The sequence below is a fragment of the Pavona decussata genome, unplaced genomic scaffold (assembly GCF_977016875.1).
Source record: "Pavona decussata unplaced genomic scaffold, jaPavDecu1.1 SCAFFOLD_156, whole genome shotgun sequence".
Taxonomy (NCBI): Eukaryota; Metazoa; Cnidaria; class Anthozoa; order Scleractinia; family Agariciidae; genus Pavona; species Pavona decussata.
The window spans coordinates 5,212,754-5,235,777 of record NW_028145568.1 but is presented as its reverse complement, the minus strand read 5'-3'; the positions used below and the strand labels follow the sequence as shown (position 1 = coordinate 5,235,777).

Genomic DNA, 23,024 nt, shown 5'->3' with positions numbered 1-23,024 from the left:
CATTCCAGGTTTGAAAAAATACCATCGTTTAAAGTGCGTTTACTCCAGTTCAGCGCTTGAAAGACGTTTTTTAAATTGTTCGCTTTGTTTTCTTCTGTATTATAGTGATTGTTGCATTTTGCCATAAATATCTATATCTCTTTAAGCTTGTTAGAAGTGCAAGTAATTTAACTGCAACAAATTTCATACGATGTTGAAGCCATCCGAAGAACCTGGAGTTGGCGCTCGCTCAAGCTGGGAAGACCGGACTGCAATACGTCAATTAATGTTTGCAAAAATCCTGAATAAAATGTTATTACATGTAAATTTTCTAATGGAACTTTTTCCTTCGTTAATCTACTTCTTGACCTTCTTCTGTTTATCTGACTTAGAAAAATTATAATTGATTTCAATACACAGTTTGGCCAACAGCAATCCAATAAACTAAGCATTTTTCAAAGCCCAAATATATCAGTCCAGTCATATATTTCAAAATTGTTTTTGACTCTTTCCACGTGGGGAGAGCAATCTTTTTGTCATATTTTGTAACTAGCAAGGGGTGGAAGGAGTTTGCAGTGCTCTTACCAGGTGCAGACGAATTTGAAAAACAATGCCTATTGTATTTTCGGTTCAGTGATTGGCCAATAGCTCTAATCTCCTTGCAACGGTTAAATCATTTCCTACTCAGTCACTTTTCAGTAGTGTTAACGCACACGCGCTTAGCGGCTGCGCCTGGGGTTTCAATAACATGGCACGGTTACCAAAACTTAACGAATGCATGCTGGCGATATAAGAATGTTATGGCTATTCTACAAGAAATAAATGCGGAGAAACGACCAAAAAAGACAAAAGACTACTTCATTGTGAGTAATTCAACTTAATTTAAAATAATAATGATCTTTATTTAGTCGAAACCCATGTTTCCTATAGCCCATGATCAGATGTAAATAGCTGGTTCTGGTCACTTTTAAGTGATGGGGGATCAGGAATTCTAAGCCCTTTTAGAAGGCTCTTACGTTCGATTGAGTGCTATCAGGATCAGATTTTGTCTCTCTAAGAAGAAAGAGGAACAGTGAATAAATTTGCAGTTGTTGATAAAATTTTTTGCCTCCCATGGTCTTGGAGGAAAGCCAATTTCTCTCCGTCTAATTTGCTATTGTCTTCCATAATGACAAAATGTTTCAGAGCGAAAAAATAGTCTTGGACCGAATTTGTCTGAATCGAAAAGCCACGCTTTAGTTTGGAACGTTTCAAAGATAAGGAGGCTTGGCTGTTTAGGAAAGAATTGTCAATCGTATAATGATAACATCCAACCAGCTAATTACCAACGTGCGGCAAACTTATTGCAAATTAATATTTAATGATTCACCTGTCGTTTAATATACTACCATTGGCTAAAATTGACCTTCGGAAGTTCAAATGTAAGAAAGGGAAACTCTTATTTGCGCCGCCTTTGTTATACTACACGCACAGGATAAGAAACCTTCAGAGCTCTGAACTCAACTCTTTTGGCAAACGCTGGAGATACTGAGAAGCTTTAATTCGCCATGCTTTGTTTCTTGTTTCACTGGTTGTTCTCATTCGTGTTGGCTTCACCGGAAAGAACCTTTGCATTAGGTTAGTTCTGACAGTGGAACATTAATTTATTAAAATTTGGTTTCTAAATTTTGTCACAAGGAACGTTTTAACACGAGAAGACTGCTGTTGGGTTGGTAAACAATGCAAGCATTTATTGGGACTTACTTGTTCTGCGAAAATTAATCGGCTTAAATTTAAGCAAGCACAATTTGACAGATGAGAGGGTATTAATTATGAGGTAAATAGGTTTGCCTTAATAGAGTCAGATTGAGTATTCAGTTTGGGCTTCTCGTCTTTGGTGAAAACCATTTCGTATATATTAGAAATTCGTGCTTTCCACGCGGCATTTCTTTAAAATGGTAAATTGTTCGCGCTGATCATTAATCGTCTGATTGTATATGCCCCGTAACTGTTTCCCAATAGCAGAATCTTTATGTTCATAAATGCGCTGAAAAAGGTGTCGGCGTGTGTAGCTTACATAGTCTGCATCACACAGATCACATTTAAACTCGTAGACAACGCATTGTTACGTTGATTAATGAGAGCCTAGGTGTCTTGTCTTCTGTCACTTTGTTCGATATCTCACCAACAATTTTCTTGCTTGTAAACACTTGGCGTAGCTCACCGTTGATTTTCTCTCCAAGATCGTTAGCTGTCTTCGTACAATAATGAGTTCATTGAATTACAAGATAAGCCGACGTTATACGAAGACTGGTCTCCGATCTTGGAAAGAAAAGCAACAGTGAGCCATAAAACTACCCGCATAATCGGACTTAGTTCAGTTAGAATAGCATCGCGCAGAATGCCTATTGTTTTGGGGACATTTACTTACTGCACGGCAAAAGTTCTAGATCTGTAATATTAGCTGTGAAGCGTAAACTGAGTGACTGTCATTGGTCCAAATCTACGCGCGCCGTGCTCCGCAGGGAATACCGCTTAGCTCATTAACTTGTCAGGTCGGAGCTTAAAGACAATGGCCACATAAGCTATTGTTCATTCTATTGTTTCCTAATATCGCACCTTTGCAGTATGGCTGAATAAGTGCGCACCGGCAGCAAGTGTATTAACGTTCAATAGTATAACAGAAACTGTTTTTTGAAAGACTGTTTGGCCTGCTTTATACTAATTGTGAATAGGGCAAGTCTTACCTATCGCCAAACCCACGGCAACAAATGTGGCGCCTTCGCAGGCATTCGAACCTACGAAAACTTAAATGTCGATTTTCAAATAAAGTGAATATACTTGTCGCGCCTGAATCTTGAGTAGCTTATGCAGGAAAAAAACTCGCGCGCGCGTGCCTTTTCTTTGTTGCGAAACAAGAGAAGCTTTAAATAGAACATTCGCGCTCGCGACCAGATTCCTCTAATTTGTAGGCGAAGGAAAGGATTGTCGAACAAATTGGCCGGTTTCCCGCAAACGTCCCTCCACAATGATTTCCATATACCTTCTCCGTTCAGTTGAAAATCGTAAGCAGAGTTTATAACATTAACGTATGGCGGCACGATGTGGATTAACAACGGACGGAGCGGGTTTTCCAAGAGCTCTAAAAACAGCTCCCGATCACTATTGTATTTTTTGGTCGCGCACGCTGTCATCTTTGTTTTGTCCGTAGATCGTGAGTAAAACAGCTGATGCATATGGCAATTTTAAAATTCGCGGTAGTTAAGAATATTTTTTTCATGCAGAGTGGTTTTCAACAATAGGCATTGTTTCATTTGACATTTATTGTTATTCATGTCTGGGCTGAAAACAATAGCTCGCCAGCTCTGAACGCGCCATTTTCAAATAAAACTACGACCAACAATTTTCAAACTGAAAAACATAAAGGTTCCTCGTGACCAATTTTCGAAATTAAAACGGATTCTTTTCAAGGAAAGACTCGTCTACCATTTGCCGTGCGTGAAAGTCTAGTAGGTACATTAGTTTTCCCAAAACAGTTCTCCAAAATGACTGTCTATACAAAAATTTGCCAAATTTACTGTATATTCAAGTGGAAAACCATAAAACTTCTACTTTCTCAATTTCATTCTTTTTTAGTGCAAATTGTAGCTTAATCCTTGATTTTCCAGAAGCCGTGCGTGAACATTGAGATTAGCATTTCTGAGACTCGGGAAAGTGAATTTTGTGACCTCTAGTTGCCTAGTTTTGGACCATTCTTCTCTAATTTATAGCTCTTCAAAGCGCGATTGCCGCTTCAGTGGCTATGAATTATTCATGATGTCCAGGCATTCTGCGCGATGGTTTAGAATATTAATGGTTGCAAGCCCGAAGCAGAGTTACTTAAGAGTCCGTTAGACACGCAGCTAATATTTCAGCTATTATAATGATAATTTTTTTGTAGAATTGCATCATCCCGATTCCCTACAGGCCTTTTTCATAAGAGACGAGTTCCATTATAAAATTATACGGCGGCAGTTATGCGCAACCGCTATCAGTGAAACCACCCTTTTATTTTGTCTTTTTCAACCAGGTTGGCTGTCTTCCCAGTGATACTCAAAGCTTTCCCCAAGTCTAGTTTTCTATTAAGATGGTTAAATATGCCCTTATTCCTGGTTTTAAAAGAAGTAATGGTAATTTTGGTCCACTATACCGAATTTAGCTTCTTGTCTTACTTTTAATCCATATTCAGTCAGCTGTTAGAAAAGAAACAACCAATATTTCGAGACTCAGGATTACTTTAATTTATTTTATTTTTCTGATATTTTTTTATTACCATCGACGGGACTTTTGAATGGACACAAGAAATAAAAAAAAAACCATAGTGTATACATATTTGCTATGGTAGAAATTTTACAGTTTAGAATATTAACGTTTGCGTCCCCGACTGAAGCAGAGTTACTTAAATATCCGTTCGCTACACAGCTAATATTGCAGCTATTGCATATAATTGTGGTTATGGTTCTTATCGCAGAATGTAACGCCTTGTATCATCCCGAGTTCCGACAAGACGTTTTCATAAAAGACGAGTTCCATTATTTGAATGTGCCAAGAGTTGGAACATACATAGTGCACGGCATGTTTTATTGCACCTTTGAATGTCTCAACAATCCCTCCTGTCTTTCTTTGAACTTGGCTGCATCCCAACAAGCTGATGGAAAGCTATGGTGTGAGTTGCTTTCTTATGAAAAATACAGCAAACCCGAGAAGTACAAGAGGAACGATTCTTCACATCACTTTTCCATTAAGGTGATTTAAATACTGTTATCAATGAAAATCCTGCTGAAAGAAAAAATTAAATATAAAAAGTTGAGAAGAATACATGCAGTAATTAGCAATTAAAATATTTCCTTTGCATTATAAGAAACGATTTGGAAATACATGAGACAAGAAAGATAAGTGATAGAAACGGCGGGTTGTGAATAGGCTAAGTTGAAGGCCAATTTGCATAGAAAAGTGCCAAGCTAATTACATGAATACTTTAGCAGGAAGAGAATCAGGCTGTACATTCAGTGTTGGTTTAAGAACAATTTCTCAGCACGTTTCAATGTAATCAAGAAATGCACGAACAAATTTGACTGCCTTGCTAATGAAATGACGTGTATTCAAGTTCTTAAACCAACACTAAATGTACAGTCTGATTCTCTTTGTGCTACAGTATTCATGTAATTAGCTTGGCACTTTTCTATGCAAATTCGCTTTCAACTTAGCCTATTCTCAAACCGCCTTTTTATCATTAATTGTGTAACCTTGATAATGACGCAAGATGTTCCGAAACGTCGGTTTCTATCACATTTATTTCCTTTACATTGTATCATTAAAAATGTCAGCTCCTTTGTCAGTAGAAAAATGAATGTTTTGTTGACTCTGCTACTCCTGGAAATTTTCTGTTTGTATTTCAGACCGCATGTCTGCCTTCGCCGTGCCAAAACGGTGGTACTTGTGAGGCTAGCTACAAATACCACACGTTCAAATGCAAATGTACAGAAGGATTCATCGGAGAACATTGCGAAATAGGTAATTGCTATGCCATTTACAATAAACCTCAGCAAACTGGATTTCATCCAGCTCGTCACTATCATCGTTACCTTACTCAATTTGATGAAAGTCAACGAGGTCAATAAAGTAATGGTATAAGGTTCACAAACTTTAATAAAGAAATTTTCGCCAGTACTAAACAGCAGAATAAAAAAAAAAAAGAAAAGAAAGAAAAAAAGAAAAAAAAAAGAAATAGGCGGGAATAAAAGTTAACGTCACTATATAAAAACTGAAACAAATTTCCATAAGAAGCGACAAACGTCATAAAATTATTTCCATTGGATATTTTGGATATTTTTGGATATTTTGAAAAAACGTTATTGATGTCTGAATTCAGTGGCGCGGGAAAATAAAAGACATGGTATGTTTGTGGCCTACTGACGGATTAAAGCTGAATGTATTCAATTTTATATCTTTACAGCTGCAGAAAAGTCATGCAAGGTTGTCTATGATAAATACCAGTAAGAGAGTATATTGAATGTGTTTTTTCTAAATTCAATATGTGGGAATGTTATTTGTATACCGCACATATGACATAGTCTCATGGTGGTTTACAACAGGCCATTTTACAGTTGTGTTCTTAGTGACTTGGCCTTGGATTGTAAGCGAGGCTGGGGGTGACCTTGTTTTGATACAAACCTCACTATTCTCAGCGGTCTCACCTCTCACGTATAAAAGGAGATGAGACAAAGTGAACAATGCCATTCTGTCGATCAAGCGAAAGAGCATAGTTCAAAATGGCGGACCCTGCTGTACAAGTCCCGGCACAGGAAAACCTTCCAGCAGCTCAAGCGGCCGCGGTTGTTCAACCACCACCACCGCCTCCACCTCCACCAAACGCAGAAGAACCCCCTCAAAACGCCGCTGGAGAACAAGTCACTTTGGAGGTTTGTTCAATTTTTGTTTTACTCCAGTATCGTACACGTGTTCTTGCACTTCGTATTCCCGTGGCAGCTTTAAGTCTGTTTTCAGCTCAAGTCATGCCCTGCTTTTAACGTGTAGCTTTGTAGCTCTGCGGGCAATTTTCTCTTTACCCCCCAGTTTATTTTACGCCCTGCTTCTGAACGTGCGACCTTCGTTGCTTTGCGGGCATGTTTACAATTCATGTTGCGCCCTGGCTTGGCGGGCAATTTAAAATTCACTTCGCAATTATGTTGTGCCCTGCTGATAACGTGTACTTGGTTGCTTTGCGGGCAGTTTTAACTCTGTTTACAATTCATGTTCCGCCCTGCTTCAAACGTGTAACTTTTTAGCTTTGCGGGCCGTTTGAAACTGACTTCGTAATTATTGTTGCGCCCTGCCTCAAACGTGTAGCTTTTTAGCTTTGCGGGCAATTTTAAATTGACTTCGTAATTATTGTTACGCCTTGCTTCAAACGTGTAGCTTTTTAGCTTTGCGGGCAATTTGAAATTGACTTCGTAATTATTGTTACGCCCTGCTTCAAACGTGTAGCTTTTTAGCTTTGCGGGCAATTTGAAATTGACTTCGTAATTATTGTTACGCCCTGCTTCAAACGTGTAGTTTTTTAGCTTTGCGGGCAGTTTGAAATTGACTTCGTAATTATTGTTACGCCCTGCTGATAACATGTAGCTTTTAGCTTTGCGGGCAATTTGAAATTGACTTCGTAATTATTGTTACGCCCTGCTGATAATGTGTTTACAATTCATGTTGCGCCCTGCTTCAAAACGAGTAGCTTTTAGCTTTGCGGGCGGCTTTAGATTGACTGTCTAATTAATTTTTTGCCCTGCTTCAACACGTATAGTTTTGTAGTTTTGCGGGCTACTTGAAGTCGACTTACCACTTTCTGAATTTTATTTATATGCGCTATTTTTGCCGATTATGTGTACATTCTAATTCTCGGTTAGCTTCAAAGCTTTTCAATTTTGTTGACCTCAAAACATACTTCAGCAGAGAACTAGTTATTATCTTTGTGCGATCTTTGTCGATTATTCTCACTCTTCATTTTTTTTTAATTGTCTTAATTTGCCATTTCTGAGTGCTTGTTTGCCACATTGTTCTACTTGAATTGTTTATTTTCGTATTGTTCTGTTAATTGTTATATTTGCACTCCGACTTTGTCGGAACAAAAGATTCCCTGCCGCTTTACCGGGTCTTATCACAATGCTTGTACTCATTTACGAATGTTTTTGTATCGCCGCTAAGCGGTATGAAATTACACTTCGCAATACATCTGTCTATTTCATTTTCTCATTCAGGCTTTGCAAGAAAGAATTAAATTTTTGGAAAATGCCCAAGGGACCTCCATTCAGGCTTTAAAGAATCGCATTACCCATTATGGTAGTCGCCGCCTGGAGGACTTCGACAAATACGAGGCCTTGCGCCTCGCGGAGGAGCTCGTCTCCGTAGCGAAGACAACTGGTGATGATAAGGCCGCCAGCTTTGACATCATAGCAGCCACCCTAAGAGAGAAAATACACGTGCCGAAAGAGCAGTTTAAAGCTTACTTTTTGGCTCTTCTCGCGGACAAGGAATTTACAAGAATCTTTGACACAATCTCCAAGGTCGACAAGTCGTTTAGACGTCCCTCGCCTTACTCGCGTCCTCAGGCCAGAGGCAGTCAGAGGTTCTCGTCACACCCTCGAGTGACCTGCTACAGATGTGGTACGCCCGGACACAAGTCTACGCAATGTTTTAAGCGGTCTCCGCCGACCCGCTATTTTTCTTCAGGCGGTCCAGGTCACAACCAGCCTCGACCGACATCTCAGTAGCAGAATCTGCCCGATCCTCATTTTGTATGCGTTTTAGTACTATTAAAGTCAAATGAACACTATTGCATCACAATGTTTGTTTATTCATATACATTATACCCACCCCCCCAGGGTTTTATTAACATATTATTACTTACATATTTTACGACTCGCTACGCTGTTCATAGATGTGGGAACCAATTATCTCTTTTCGATCGCACCCTTCCCCCCTCGGGTGGCATTCTCAAAGGGAAGCTCACTTTCCCTCTCGGATTACCGGGGCTGAGTTTGCCATTCCTTGGGCCCTAATTTATTTCCAAGTTCTTTTTTATTTTCCTTTTAGCTGTCAGACCCTTGCTTTCACGATTAGGAAAAGCATCCCGGTTTCAAGCCTAACACAGTTGGTATGAATAAGTTACAGTGGATAAGCATCGATGGTTCTGTTGTTGATGAGGCCCAAGGGATGGCAAACAATTCCCACATCTCTGATGAGGATATCGCCCTCGTGTTACAGGGAAATTCATTAGCGGATATGTCTCGCCTTGTTTTCCGCGATCCAGATCACTTCCTAGCAGGGGAACTCCATCGCCATGCACCACAATGGAATGCTTTATTAAATGATATGAACGATGAGCGCTTCTCTGAAGTCCGTGATTGGATTACTAACGGTGTAGACGTAACGAAGTTCTTTAGACCGTTTAAGGGTAGTTACAAGGGAAGGAATTACGAGTGTGGTAGTCCACCGCCTTGCGTTTTCCCCAACCACCTGTCGTGCAAACCTTTTGCCTCGTTTATTTCTGATACGCTCCTGGACCGTTTGCGTTCCGGTGCTATTTCTTTGTGGGGCAAAGTCGGAGAATGCACCCCACCCCACCTTATTATGCCCCTCACTGTCGAGCCTAGCAAGCCGCGTCTCTGCAACGACGATAGATTTCTTAATCTGTGGATCGAAGACCGTCCGTTTGCCTTGGATAGCGTCCAACACTTGCCTAAGTATGTCAATAAAGGATTTTACCAAACAGTGTGCGACGACAAGTCAGGATATGACCACATCAAACTTCACCCCAGCAGTCGAACTTACTTTGGCTTCCAGTGGGGAGGTTGGTATTTTGTGAGTGAATGTATTCCTTTTGGCTGGAAATCCTCGGCCTATATATATCATACGACTGGTCTAGTTGCGTCACACAGACTTCGTTCATGGAACATTCCCTCTTCGTTGTACATTGACGACCGCCATAATGGCCAACTGTCATTTCCAGGTGGCATTTTACCAGCCGCCTATCAAGCCCTCGCCTCAAGGGATGAAGTGAATTTTGCTCTGGCCGTCGCGGGTATTTTTCTCACGTGCTACATCTTAATTTCCCTCGGCTACTTTATCGGTCTGGCGAAGTCTCACCTTACCCCGAAAAAACAGGTGCCATACCTTGGTTTCGGTATCGATTCTGAACTACAGGCGTTTACCTTGTTACCCCATAAAAAAGAAAAGCTTCTTCGTCTCATCAAAGAAACGTTGGCTCGCGATAACCTGGACCTACTAACCTTGCAAAGGCTCAGCGGTAAATGCGTGTCCATGAGCTTGGCAGTTCCGGGCGCAAGGCTTTATGTTAATGAAATAAACCTAGCTGTGTCTCGCGCCACGCGTTCTGCTCGACCTGTAAAGATGTCTGCCGCTCTAAAGAATGAAATTGAGCACTGGCTATTCCTTGAGACCTGGGACGGTTTTCTTCCCTGGCGGTCTGAGAAACACACACACGTCAGGCTGTTCTCCGACTCATCTCGCTTCGCTTGGGGAGGTGCACTGAGTCCGGGTGCCATTGAGGCGAACGTTTATGATTACTGGGACGCCTCAACAATACAAGCCGATATCGCCACTAAGGAGACCTTAGCGCTCAATAATGTCCTTGAATCATTCGCTGATACCATCAAAAACTCGTGGGTCGACGCCTTCGTCGACAGCATGGCTCTAGTCCGTTCATGGAATCGACAGGGCTCTCGTTCTCAATCGCTTTCTAGCGCCTTGAAGAAATTATTCAACACAATGACGAAACTCAACATCGATTTGCACCTTACTTTTGTGCCTAGTTCTCAGAACCAAGCCGACTTCCCCTCGCGACGCCTTAGCCTACAGGATGCCAAATTGTGCCCATCCCTATGGATAGTAGTACAAGAGTGGTATGGCGGCGAAAATGGGCACTCTGTCGATCTAATGGCACGCCCTTCAAACGCCCAATCCGACTTGTCAGGTGCCAAGTTACCTTTCTTCTCTGAAAACCCTCTGCCGGGATCCCTGGGAGTGAACGTGTTCGCGCAATCGCCCGATCTGTACGATCCGTTTGTATTCAAGAACCCATACGCCTTTCCCCCGATCTGCCTAATACCTCATGTTATCAAGTATATGAGAAGCCTGCAATTATCCTACACTATCGTAGTACCAGACGTGTGCCCAAGGCATTTTTGGTGGCCCCTTGTTAACGTCTACATGTTCTTCCCGATACCTGCTGGCCGTTGCCGGAACCGTTGGAGCGCTCCTCACTCCCTCTAAACATGGGTTTTCAAACAATTGGCCTATCCCATGGGATCTCTGGGTGTTCCGCATCGGATAAGCAAGTAGTAGCTCTTGGTTAGCGCACGAGCCAAACAAAGAACACTTAGCTATCTTTAAATTTGCCAATTCTCCCATTAATTTAGCTCCATCCATTACTTCAGTGAAATCAATGTTGTCAATAAATCATTGTTTTCCAGTATACATCTGTTGACAGTTGTTTTATAGCTTCATTTATACATTTATGTCAAAACAAATCTAAAGGATAAAGAAGGAACTGTTTGTTTTACTTTCATATCCTTTAGGACTTACCTCCAGCCGTTCGAGCGTTTGTACCAGCCGTGTCATGTCCTTCGTGCAGCCACCCCAACGACAAGCTGTTCTTTTTCTGCCAAATGTGCGGCTACAGGAGGAAAACAGTCTCCCCAAGTGTCCCGAGCCCTAAACTCTCAGTCGACCTTCAAGCGATAGATAACCGTTTGGAACTCCTAAATAATGCCTCCCTTCAATCGTCATACTCAAAACAGAAGTGCTCACTTCGTACGGAGTTTGAAACTTTCTTGGCGTCCCTTCCGAATAGTAAAACCATCCTTTCGGCAAGCCCCACTGACATCTCTCGGTTCTTGGTCTGGAAAGACCGACATGGCAAAACCATAGTACATAGTAATGGGTGTCCCGATTCCCACCTTCAAAACGCAGCTAAGTGTAAATGTCCTAAACGCCTGGCATTCAAGACAATCGACTCCTACATTGGAAAACTGCGAGCCATTTTTAAGGAAACCGGGCGCTGTGGAGAGTGGAACTCCCTGCTAGGTCTGGGTAACCCCGCCGCTTCACTCGAAGTGCAAAAATATCTTAAGGCGTCAACTGAGGAACAATTACGAGCCCGCATCACGCCAAAGCAAGCAGTTCCCCTATTTTTGTCCAAATTGTTGCTTCTGGCTCGTTTTTTAAATCGGAAACTTGCGGAGCGCTCGGTTAGTCCTTCTGGTCTGTTTGTATTGACGCGGGACCAAGCGTTTTTCAAAACGTTATTCTTTAGCGGTGATCGTGGTTCAGATCTTGGCATGGTGAAAACAGAAGAGATCCTGCGTTTCCCCCAGGACAATGGGCTGTTGTTCAACCACGTATGGGGAAAAACCCTGAGGGATGGCGTCTCTAACGTCTTCGGGATTCGGAGACACCCTAACCCTGAGTTGTGTCCAGTTAAAGCTATTGAGACATATGTAGCCGTGGCTTCCGAGTTACGCGTTTCTGTGACAAATGGTTACTTGTTTCGACCAACTAATCCCCAAGGTCATATTGTGAACAAACCATTTTCAAGTTCTTCAGCAGAAGCTCGTTTAAAGCTGTATTTGAAAGAAGCTAAGATCGACGAGGGAGAAACGCTGCACAGCTTCCGTTCGGGCTCAGCCATAACGTTAGCGTTATCTGGCTCCCAGTTGGCGGACATAATGTCTCATGTAGGATGGAATAACAAAGAAACTGCTCTCTACTACATGAAACTAGCGGAGGTGCTTCGTTTGGATAGTCCCTCTCATTTGCTATCCGCGGACTCTTCCGCGACAGCCGCCCTAACAGAGAACTACATGGAGCTTAACCGTCTAAAAAACTTTATATCCGCTTTTCCGCACGTTTAATTCTTAACCTTGTTACATCTCGTTTGAAACACTTTACGAATTTTTAGGATGGGGCACCTTGAGTTTGGGATTCTGAGAACGGGATTTCCTTATGGTCCAGTGGTTTGGGACTTTAGGACACTCTGTAACATAGAGACTGTCGGTGCCCAATCTCAACATAGCGTGAGAGAGAGAACGTTGAGAATAAAGTACTATTCTCAGCGGTCTCACCTCTCACGTATAAAAGGAGATGAGACAAAGTGAACAATGCCATTCTGTCGATCAAGCGAAGTGTTGTAGTATAAAATGCAGCACACGGTATCCCTTGCCCTGACGTTCTCTCTTTCACCAGCCATCAAGTTTCGTCCTGCGTTTGATTTTCCCTACCCAAACCCTCCCCTTTCCTCTTCAGAACATTCATCAACAGGACGAGACTGTCGGTGCCCAATCTCAACATAGCGTGAGAGAGAGAACGTTGAGAATAAAGTACTGCTTTTCATATGTAGATCTTATTGTTCTTATGCTAACTAGTTTGCATTTACATAAGAAAAGCAGTAAGGTTTGTATCGAAACAAGGCCAGGTCACTAATACAAGGCCAGGTCACTAAGCACACTACTATAAAATGGCCTATTGTTCTGTGGGGTGAGATCGGACGTCAGCATGCAAGGGCGCCACTGGAAGCTGCTATCAGTCCATAGTTTGATCTCACCCACCCACCCACCCCTCGCATGAATGTGAAAGAAAGATGAAATCAGAGGTAGAGATAGAAATGACAGCAACAATGACCTCCCACCATAACGGCTACATTCAGGACCTAAAGATTATGGTTTCCATAGGGACAGTCTGTCATAGCGGAAGTTATTTTGCGCGAGGCAACAATTGACCTGTTCGTAAGAGGCAAGATACGTAGATTGTCAATACTGGTAAGTAGGTAGGTAGGTAGGTAGGTAGGTAGGTAGGTAGATAGGTAGGTAGGTAGGTAGGTAGGTAGGTAGGTAGGTAGGTAGGTAGGTAGGTAGGTAGGTAGGTAGTTAGGTAGGTAGGTAGGTAGGTAGGCTGCCTTTATTTATACACGATGAGGTTCAACATTTAAAAGTATTAAAGCATTCGGTCAGAGGTATCTGTATTGGTTACACCAAGAGTTTAACGTTTAAATTATTTCATAATTGTTCCCAGTTTCTCGTTCTTAGATGTTTCCGATCCTCAACAGGTTGAACGTCAGTCAGGTTGTTACCCTAAACTTGGAATCAAAACCAATTTCCGTTTTGTGTCACATGGGAGATTTTGGATGTGGAGAAGGAGGATGGACGCCGGTCATGAAGATTGACGGCAGCAAGGTTCGTTTATCATTGCCTCTTTAGCCTTACTAATTAAATACGAAGCAAGCACATGTAAAAACATCAATTACTGACTGGTGTCAGTATTCCAAAGAAGAGAGATGTCTGAGGTCAAAACCGCGACAAATCAGGCTACCATAAATGACAATTAAACATTCTTTTCAGACTCGTTTAAGCCCGATTAAACCTGCACTGTATAAACCTTTACAAACTTGTTAGACCTAAATTTAAGACATGATAAATTCAAGTCTAATTCTTGAAATGAGGAATTCCGCCTGGTGAATACGGTTGAAAGAGAACGCTATGTATTCACCCGTTTCAATTCCTTATTGGTTTCCCGTCTCGAATTTTATGTAGCGTTATTTTTGCCCGATAATACAGATTTGACATTGCTTCGTAATTGGCACAAGGGAATAAGCATCAAGCAGTTGCTGGTACAAGTTGAGAAATCGATTTCTTTTATTTTTGTTTTCTTTAGTCATGAGTAGCCATTTGTAAGAATAGAACCCTGTTGTAGTTCGTTTATTGAAAAGCGGTTTTATTTGGCCCATGCCAAAGATGTCATAGAAAATGGCTTCCAAAATCAAAGTTTCTTTAATCAACGAAGCCTAATTTTTGTTTTCGAATTTTTCAAGTTTGGTTGATTTCGCGTCTGCCTTTTGGTGTTTAATTTAGTAAATTAAAGACTCTTTCTGGCCCCGGTAGTTCAAAGAGCGGATCAAATGTATTAGTTGAAGTACATTTTATCCACTGGATAACGTTATCCGCTCTTTGAACAACTGGGGTCTGATGATTTAATATCCATTTTCTTTCTGTATTTATAGAACCTATGTGCAAATTTCAAGATTTAATTATAGCCATTTTGACCTCCACTACGCGCGGAAAATTGTTTACCTCGGTTATTTGCAGGTTAGGGTATAATTGACGAAAAAAAGTTAGATCGCGTTTCTGTTCTTACTAATGGTTCTTTATAAGTAGGAAAGAAAAGCGATTCATTTTCTACTTCGGGAGGGAAACTCGGATGTTGCGCATCCTGGATCAGTTTAATTTGCTCGTTAAAGTAAATGACAATGGTAAGACTTGCGTATGAATATATTTGCAAACAAAAAAATTAAATGGCATGAGCAATTTCGTAACATCTTGTTGCTGCATATTACCCAAATTATTTACCAGTTATTTTTAAAGTATCCCGTTATTCCGTTTTGTTTTTTACACTTTCTGGTTGCAACTAACAGTCTCGTCTGCTTTTCAAGAGAACCTTTCACTACAGTTCCAGTCTTTGGAGCAACAGAGAAATCTTCAACCTTGCAGGAGGGGAGACTGGCTTCGATTCACAAGAGACTAAATTGCCGACTTACTGGGACACACCCTTCTCGAAGATTTGCCTCGGTATGAAGATCGGCCAGCAGGTCAACTTTATTACAATAAACAAAGAAGCCAGTTCCCTTTTTTCTTTGATCGCTGACGGGCAATATCGCGCTACCTCACTAGGTCGTAATACCTGGAAATACCTAGTTGGCTCTAAAGCATCTTTGCAGCGCAGTTGTAACAAGGAAGGCTTCAATGCAGTATCTTCTTCCAAAGCCTGGGCCAAAGTAAGAATTGGCATCCTTGGTAACAACGAAGCCAAATGCAGTACTTGTGACTCCAGAATCGGGTTTGGTACCGGAGGAAGACATGATGATTCCAACACGTGTGGAAATGAAGCAGTGTACTCAGCTGATAACGGTGACAAACACATAAAGGCGATGGGATTTATCTTGGTACAGTGAGAAGAAAAGTACAATTTAATTCTTAGCATTAGTTAAGTGAAATGTTATTCAAAGTACACAGAAATGGTAAAAGACGCCTTAAAGATGCCCAAGATGCTTACATACAACCAGTTAGCGTAAAATTCAAACAGATAGCAGATTCCATGAAGTGAAATAAAAACCAACTGATGAATACGAGAAGTCATTCACCGAATTTCCTGTAACTGTTGTCATCTTTTCTAAGCCCCCCTGCGTCCGAAGACGTGTTCTAATTTAATACTTTACATGTACGCACGTTATACGCTTAGTTAAAACGAATTCAAAGCTTGCAAATTAAAATTATTAAAATGAAATGATATGGTTTATTATATTTCAAGTTTCTTCATTATTTATTGGTTATTTGTTCCCCAAAGGAAACTTGTCCAAATAAGGTGATTTCTAAGGTGATGTTTGTTGGGGTAACTGTTTACATCTTGACAAATTAAATTTCATCCGATTAACTAACAGACATCATAACATTATAACTGCATTTGACCATTACACGCGTGCTAAACAAGAATGCTGTATCATGACAGACTCGAAACAATAGAAAACTCCCAAAGCACCATCTCCCCCAAAACGCTAAAAGTCTTCAATGTTTACTCAGGTTTGGGCTTATAGAAGATAATGTCACAGTTTTTCAATGACCATGAAATTCAGAATCCGGGTAGGAAGTTAATCAATTGTGGCCCTGAAAAAATTGGAAGGAAAAAAACTACGAATTTTTAAGAAAATGCTTTTTTGTGGGAAGGACTCTTAAACGCTGACAAACGTCAACAAGTGAAGGTGGGGATACCAGAGAGCTATAAAGTAGGATGGTACCGCCAAAAAATAACTAGGTCGAGTCACCTTAAGAATCAGGTGTAAATGGCCGATTTTGTTCAGTTTTAAGCGTTGGGGGGATCAGAAATTCCGAGTCCCTCAGAACCAGGTGTGAATAGCTGTTTTTGCTCAGTTTTAAGTGATGGGGGATCAGAAATTCTGAGTCCTTTAGAATCAGATGTAAATAGCTGGTTTTGGTCATTTCGGAGTCCAGTACCAGGTATGAATAGCTGTTTTCGCTCAGTTTTAAGTAATGAAGGGGGGGGGGGGGGGGGGGGCAGAAATTCTCAGGCATATTAAGGCATGGCCAAAAGCCTAATTTGCATAAAAGTAGAAAACAATCATCATAGCTTAAACAAAAAAATGTCAAACTTAGCAGTTATATAAAACTTGAAGACCTTAAAGGACCCTAGTCAGCCTCCGCCATTTTTGATGCGAAATTATTGATATTGCATGGTGAAGCTAGCGAAATCTTATTGCTTTACTGTAAGGTGTAAGGTGTTGCTGACTAGGGCCCTTTAAGGTCATCAAGTTTTATCTGACTGCCAAGTTTGTCATTTCTTTGTTCAATCTACGAAATGTTATAAGTGTTTTCTGACTTTATGCAAATTAGGCTTTTGGCCATGCCTTAATATGGTTCTGAGTCCTTTAGAATCAGATGTAAATAGCCGGCTTTGGTCAGTTTTAAGTGGTGGGGCATGAGAAATTTTGAGCCCTTTTAGAACGCTATTACGTTCGATTGAGTGCTATCAGAAACAGATTTTGTCTCTCTAAGAAGAAAGAGGAACAGTGAATAAATTTAAGGATGTTGACGAAACCGTTAAATTTAATATCTTGCTTCCCATCGTTTTGAATCAAAGTCAATTTATCTCCGTCCAATTTGCTATTGTCTTCCAGAATAAAAAAAATGTTTCAGAGCGTAACAATAGTCTTGCACCGAATTTGTCTGAATCTTGAAACCACATTTTAGTTTGGAACGCATCAAAGATAAGGAGGCTTGGCTGTTTAGGAAACAATTCATAATCCTATAATGATTACATCCACCCTGCTAATCATGAACGTGCGGCAAATTAATATTTAATGATTCACCTGTCGTTTAATATACCACCATTGGCTAAAATTGACGTTGAGAAGTTTAAATATAAAAACGGGAAACTCGTATATTTGACGCCGCCTTTGTTATGCTACTCACACAGGATAAGAAACCTTCAGAGCTTTAAAGTGAACTCTTTTGGCAAACGCTGGAGATACTGAGATGCTTTAATCCGTCATGCTTTCTTTCTCATTTCACTGGTTGTTCTCATTCGTGTTGGCTTCACAGGAAAGAACCTTTGCATTAGGTTAGTTCTGACAGTGGAACATTAATTTATTAATATTTGGTTTCTAAATTTTGTCAAAAGCAACGTTTTAGCACCAGAAGACTGCTGTTACGTTGGTAAACAATGACAGCAATTATTTGGACTTTTTACTGTTCTGTGAAAATTAACCAGCTTAAATTTAAGCAAGCTGATGTCTTGTTTTATATTCTAGGTAAAATAACTGGTTACCAGCTTTTACAAAAAATGTAAATACGTACTAGAAAGCGACCTCAATGATATTTCAGCTGTCTACTTCATGACAGAAATGTCACTGGAAATATTCACTAACGTCGTAATATCTTCACAAAACTAAATCTTAGTTTTACACGTCAAACAGCGATGAACTGCAGGTGAACCTTAGCCGTTTGTCTCAGAAATTGATATTTCCAGAATCCCTCCAACTGCGCGAGAGGCTGTGCCGTTCATCATGCGCAATTATTTATGTCTTCCCATGTTGCATATTGGCTTGGATAAGTGACACTTTAAAAAGTCCTTTCTAAAGAATAGTTTTCTTTTTATCTGGTCGAAGGAAATTAGCAGATTAATAACGGAGGTTTTCGATAAACAGTTTAAAATAAAAACAAGCGATAGCAATGTTGACTGACGTTTCGATGACTCCATGTCATCATTTTCAAAGTTGTGTAAGTCCGATTATGCAGGAAGTAGAGAAAAGCGGGCGGAAATTTAGTTGCATATGATTAAAAACACAATGTGACATGCAGAGGGTGTTAATTATGAGGTAAATAGGTTTGCTTCAATAGAATCAGATTGAGTATTCAGTTTGTTTTTTTTGTCTTTGTTGAAAACCAAATCGTATATTAGACAAACGTACTTTCCACGGCATTTCTTTAAAATGGTAAATTGTTCGCACCGATCATTAATCGTCTGATTGTAAATGTCCCGTAAGTGTTTCCCAATAGCAGAATGTTTATGTTCATAAATGCGCTGAAAAAGGTGTCGGCGTGAGTAGCTTTCATAGTCTCCATCACACAGATCACAGTTAAACTCGTAGGCAGTGCATTGTTGATTAATGAGAGCCTAGGTGTCTTGGCTTCTGTCACTTCGATCGATACCTCACCAGCAATTTTCTTGCTTGTAAACACTTGGCGTAGCTCACTGTTGATTTTCTCTCGAAGATCGTAAGCTGTCTTCGTACAACAATGAGCTCATTGAATTACAAAATTAGCCGATGTTTTACGAAGACAGCTCTCCGACCTTGGAAAGAAAATCAACAGTGAGCTATAAAACTACCCGCATAATCGGACTTAGTTCAGTTAGAATAGTTTAGAATATTAACGGTTGCATCCCAGAAGCAGATTTACTTAAATGTCCGTTGGACACGCAGCTAATATTTAAGCTATTATGATTATGATTATTTTCGCAGAATCGCATCATCCCGATTCCCGACAAGCCTTGCTCATAAGAGACGAGTTTCATTATTTGAATATGCCAAGAGTTGGAACACGTATAGTGCACAACATCTTTGATTGCACCTTTAAATGCCTCAACAACCCATCCTGTCTTTCTTTGAACTTGGCTGCATCTAAAAGAGTTGATGGAAAACTATGGTGTGAGTTGCTTTCTTCAGTGAAATACAGCAAACCCGAGGAATTCAAAGGGAACGATACTTCACATCACTTTTCCATCAAGGTGAGGGAAACTTTCCACGGGAGGCGGTGATGTAATTATTATAGCCATCAAAGCAGTAGTTGATCCGGTTTAACTACAACTCGTTAAATTGAAATTTCTGTTTGTATTTCAGGCTCCCTGCCGGCCTTCCCCGTGCCAAAACGGGGGTACTTGTGTGCCTAGCTACAAATATGACACCTTTAAATGCAACTGTACAGAGGGTTTCATCGGAGAATATTGCAAAATAGGTATTTGCCATGCCATTTACAAATTAAAAGGTTTGTACAATAAACCGCAGAAAACTGGATTTCCATCCAGCTCGACCCTATCATCGTTACCGTACTCAATTCGGTGAAAATCAGCGAGATCGATGAATTAATGGTATGAGGTTGACAAAATTTAATAAAGAAACTCTGGCGAGTACTAAACAGGAGAATAAATAAAACAAACAGGCAAAGAAAAACAAGTTAACGTTATTTACCATAACAACAGAAAAAAAAGTTCCATAAGAAGTATCAAATGTCATGAAATTATTTTCAGTTAAGTTAAAAAAAATGCAAAGCTTCCAGGGGTTTGGATATTTTGAATAAAGTTATTGATGTCTCAATTTAGTGCGGGGAAATAAGTTGTTGAATGGCATGGTATGTTCGTGGCCTACTGACGGATTATAGCTGAATGTATTCAATTATAATTTCTTTTCAGCTGCAGAGAAGTCATGCAAGGTTGCCTATAATAAATAAAAGTAAGAGAGTATATTGAATGTGCTTTGTCTAAATCCAATATGCGGTAATATATTTATATACCGCACACATCACACAGACTCATGTCGGTTTACAATTCTTCTGTGGGGTGAGATCGGACGTCAGCATGTAAAGGCGCCACTGGCAGCCGCTATCAGTCCATAGTTTGATCTCACTCGCCCACCCAACCCACGCATGAATGTGAAAAAAAGATGAAATCAAAGACAGAGATAGATATGACAGCAACACTCACCTCCCACCATAACGGCTATAACGGCTCTGTTATAGCGGAGTTATTTTGCGAGAGACAACAATTGACCTGTTCGTAAGACGCGAGATACATAGATTGTCAATACTGGTTCGACATTTAGAAGTATTTAAAAAGCATTCGGTCAGCACTATCTGTATTGGTTACACCAAGAGTTTATTGTTTAAGCTGTTTCGTATTTGTTCCCAGTTTCTCGTTCTCAGATGTTTCCAATCCTCAACAGGCCGAACGTCAGTCAGGTTGTTACCCTCAACTTGGACTCAAAACCAACTTCCGTTCTGTGTCACATGGGAGATTTTGGATGTGGAGAAGGAGGATGGACGCCGGTCATAAAGATTGACGGAAGCAAGGTTCGTTTATTATTGCCTTACTAATTATGAAATACGAATCAAACACAAGTAAAAACATCAAGTACTGACTAGTGTTCAGGATTCCAAAGAAGAGAGATGTCTGAGGTCAAAACCTCGACAAAGCAGGCCACCATGAATGATAATTAAACATTCTTTTCAGACTCGTTTTAGCCCGATTAAACTTGAATTAACTTTAAATCTTTAACGTGTTAGACCGTTTGGCCTATGTCAAAGAAGTCTTAGCAAATGGCTTTCAAAATCAAGCTTCCTTCAATCAACGAAGCCTTCCTTTTATTTGCGAAATTTTCAAGTTTGGTTAATTTCGCGTCTGCCTTTTGGTGTTAAGTAAATTAAAGACTCTTTCCCATGATTAAACATCCATTTTCTTTCTGAGTTTATAGAACTTAGGTGCAAATTTCAAGGTTTAATTATGGCCATTTTGACCTCCAGAACGCGCGAAAAATTGATTTCCTCAGTTATTTTCAAAATAAGGGCGAACTGGGCAAAAAAAATTAGATTTTTCAACTTAGTCCACGAAATTCGGATGTCGCTGGATCAGTTAAAGTGATTCGCTGGTAAAAGTCAAGGACAGTGGTGACGACACTTGGCTATAGATTGACAAACAAAGAATTAAATAATGGCAATTTTGTAACACCTTGCACTTCCTGTCGCTCATAAATACCCAAATTACTTACCAGTTATTTTAATAGCATCCTGTTGTTGTTTTTTTACACTTTTTGTTGTTGTAACTGACAGTAACGTTTGGTTTTGAATTCTACAAAGGGAACCTTTCACTACAATTCCACTCTTTGGAGCAACAAGGAAACCTTCAACCTTGCAGGAGGGGAGACTGGCTTCGATTCACAAGAAACTAAAATGCCGACCTACTGGGACACATCCTTCTCTAAGATCTGCCTGGGTATGAAGATCGGCCAGCAGGTCAACTTTATTACAATAAACAAAGAAGCCAGTTCATTGTTTACACTGATCGCTGACGGGCAATATCGCGCTACCTTCTTGGGGCGTAGCAATTGGAAGAAACTGATTGGCTCTGAAGCATCTTTGCAGCGAAACTGTAACAAGGAAGGCTTCAATGCAGTATCTTCTTATAAAGACTTGGCCAAAGTAAGAATTGGCATCCTTGGTAACAACGAAGCCAAATGCAGTACCTGTGACTCTAGAATCGGGTTTGGTGCTGGAGGAAGACATGATGATTCCAACACGTGTGGAAATGATGCAAAGTTCTCAGCCGATAACGGTGACAAACACATCAAGGCGATGGGATCTATCTTGGTACAGTGAAGAGAAAAGAGCAGTTTTATTCATAGCTTTTCAATTAAGTGATCATGAAATGCTTTTCAAAGCACACAGAAATGGTAAAGGCGCCTTAGATTCCCAGGATGCACACATATAACCAGTTGATCGATTAGCGTAAAATTCAAACAGATGGCAGATTCCGTGGACTGAAATTAGGCCCAGTTGATGACAACGAGAAGATTTCTTGTTAAGCTGATTCACCGTATTTCCTGTAAGTGTTGTCATCTTTTCTAAGCTCGGCCCGTGTCCGAAGAAGTGGTCTGATTCAATATTTCACATGTACACACGTAATGCTTAGTTAAAACTAATTAGAAGTTTGCAAATGTTGATTAAACTGAAATTTTCTTACATAATATGGCTTGTTATAAACGATCTTGAAAGCTTTTCTATCTTCTTTTAGCCTTTGTCTTTACATGTATTTACTTCTTCCAATATGGCTGTCCACACGGGTTATTGGTCCCCCAAAGGAAACCTGTCCGAATAAGGTGACCTTTTTCGGCGTAACTGTTTACAAAAAATCACCCGATAACATAGATTATAACATAACTGCAGAGGGCTTAAAAAAAATTCATTATGCCAATTTTAAAAGAAAGATGATAAACACTGTATGAAATGTTTGACTGTTGGAATAGTTACAGATATCTTTACGAATGTGCTGCAAGAGCTTCCACACTTGGATATAAACGCTTGCAAATCTGACATTTTTCAAACTGAAATGGTTGCTTTAGTATCATCATTTGTTCTATTTATCCACAAATGCGATGTAGTCTTTCAATGTATTGTCATTTTTAATTTATTTCCAGATCAAAGACTGCAAAAGTAAGAAACAAAAAGATCATATGGCGCTTGATTAAAGTCAAAAGTTCAAACATGGAAATTCCCTAAAATCTCTAAATTTATCAAAACATTATTTCATGAAAATTAACGACTGAATTCTTCACAATTTCTATTGTGTGTACGCTATCGGTCCATTTTGATCACTATAACCATTAACTATTGTTAACTTGTTTT

The 23,024-nt window shown here is 40.2% G+C and overlaps 3 protein-coding genes across 5 annotated transcripts; all 3 read left to right on the top strand.

Annotated features, from left to right (window-relative positions):
- The first annotated feature begins 1,468 nt into the window (after positions 1–1,468).
- On the top strand, positions 1,469–15,813 carry LOC146465483 (uncharacterized). 2 transcript variants are annotated; one of them, XM_085128413.1, is made up of 6 exons: positions 1,469–1,596; positions 4,469–4,743; positions 5,397–5,511; positions 5,954–5,993; positions 13,613–13,739; positions 14,993–15,813. In XM_085128413.1, the coding sequence occupies exons 1-6, from the start codon at positions 1,527–1,529 to the stop codon at positions 15,509–15,511; spliced, it is 1,146 nt and encodes a 381-aa protein (XP_084984539.1). In that variant the 5' UTR covers positions 1,469–1,526; the 3' UTR covers positions 15,512–15,813. The 2 variants fall into 2 exon arrangements, with proteins under 2 accessions (XP_084984539.1, XP_084984540.1); XM_085128414.1 differs by lacking the exon at positions 1,469–1,596 and adding an exon at positions 1,694–1,795.
- LOC146465484 (uncharacterized) lies at positions 6,384–10,782 on the top strand. The gene is made up of 2 exons (XM_085128810.1): positions 6,384–6,419; positions 7,749–10,782. The coding sequence occupies exon 2, from the start codon at positions 8,647–8,649 to the stop codon at positions 10,780–10,782; it is 2,136 nt and encodes a 711-aa protein (XP_084984936.1). The 5' UTR covers positions 6,384–6,419; positions 7,749–8,646.
- A 1,716-nt stretch (positions 15,814–17,529) lies between the features above and the next one.
- Positions 17,530–22,435, top strand: LOC146465482 (putative skeletal organic matrix protein 5). Of its 2 annotated transcripts, XM_085128449.1 has the most exons (5): positions 17,530–17,691; positions 19,094–19,359; positions 19,472–19,586; positions 20,041–20,080; positions 20,570–20,697. In XM_085128449.1, the coding sequence occupies exons 1-4, from the start codon at positions 17,622–17,624 to the stop codon at positions 20,076–20,078; spliced, it is 489 nt and encodes a 162-aa protein (XP_084984575.1). In that variant the 5' UTR covers positions 17,530–17,621; the 3' UTR covers positions 20,079–20,080; positions 20,570–20,697. The 2 variants fall into 2 exon arrangements, with proteins under 2 accessions (XP_084984575.1, XP_084984574.1); XM_085128448.1 differs by lacking the exons at positions 17,530–17,691; positions 19,094–19,359 and adding an exon at positions 21,480–22,435 and having other exon boundaries at positions 19,508–19,586; positions 20,570–20,696.
- Positions 22,436–23,024: the final 589 nt, after the last annotated feature.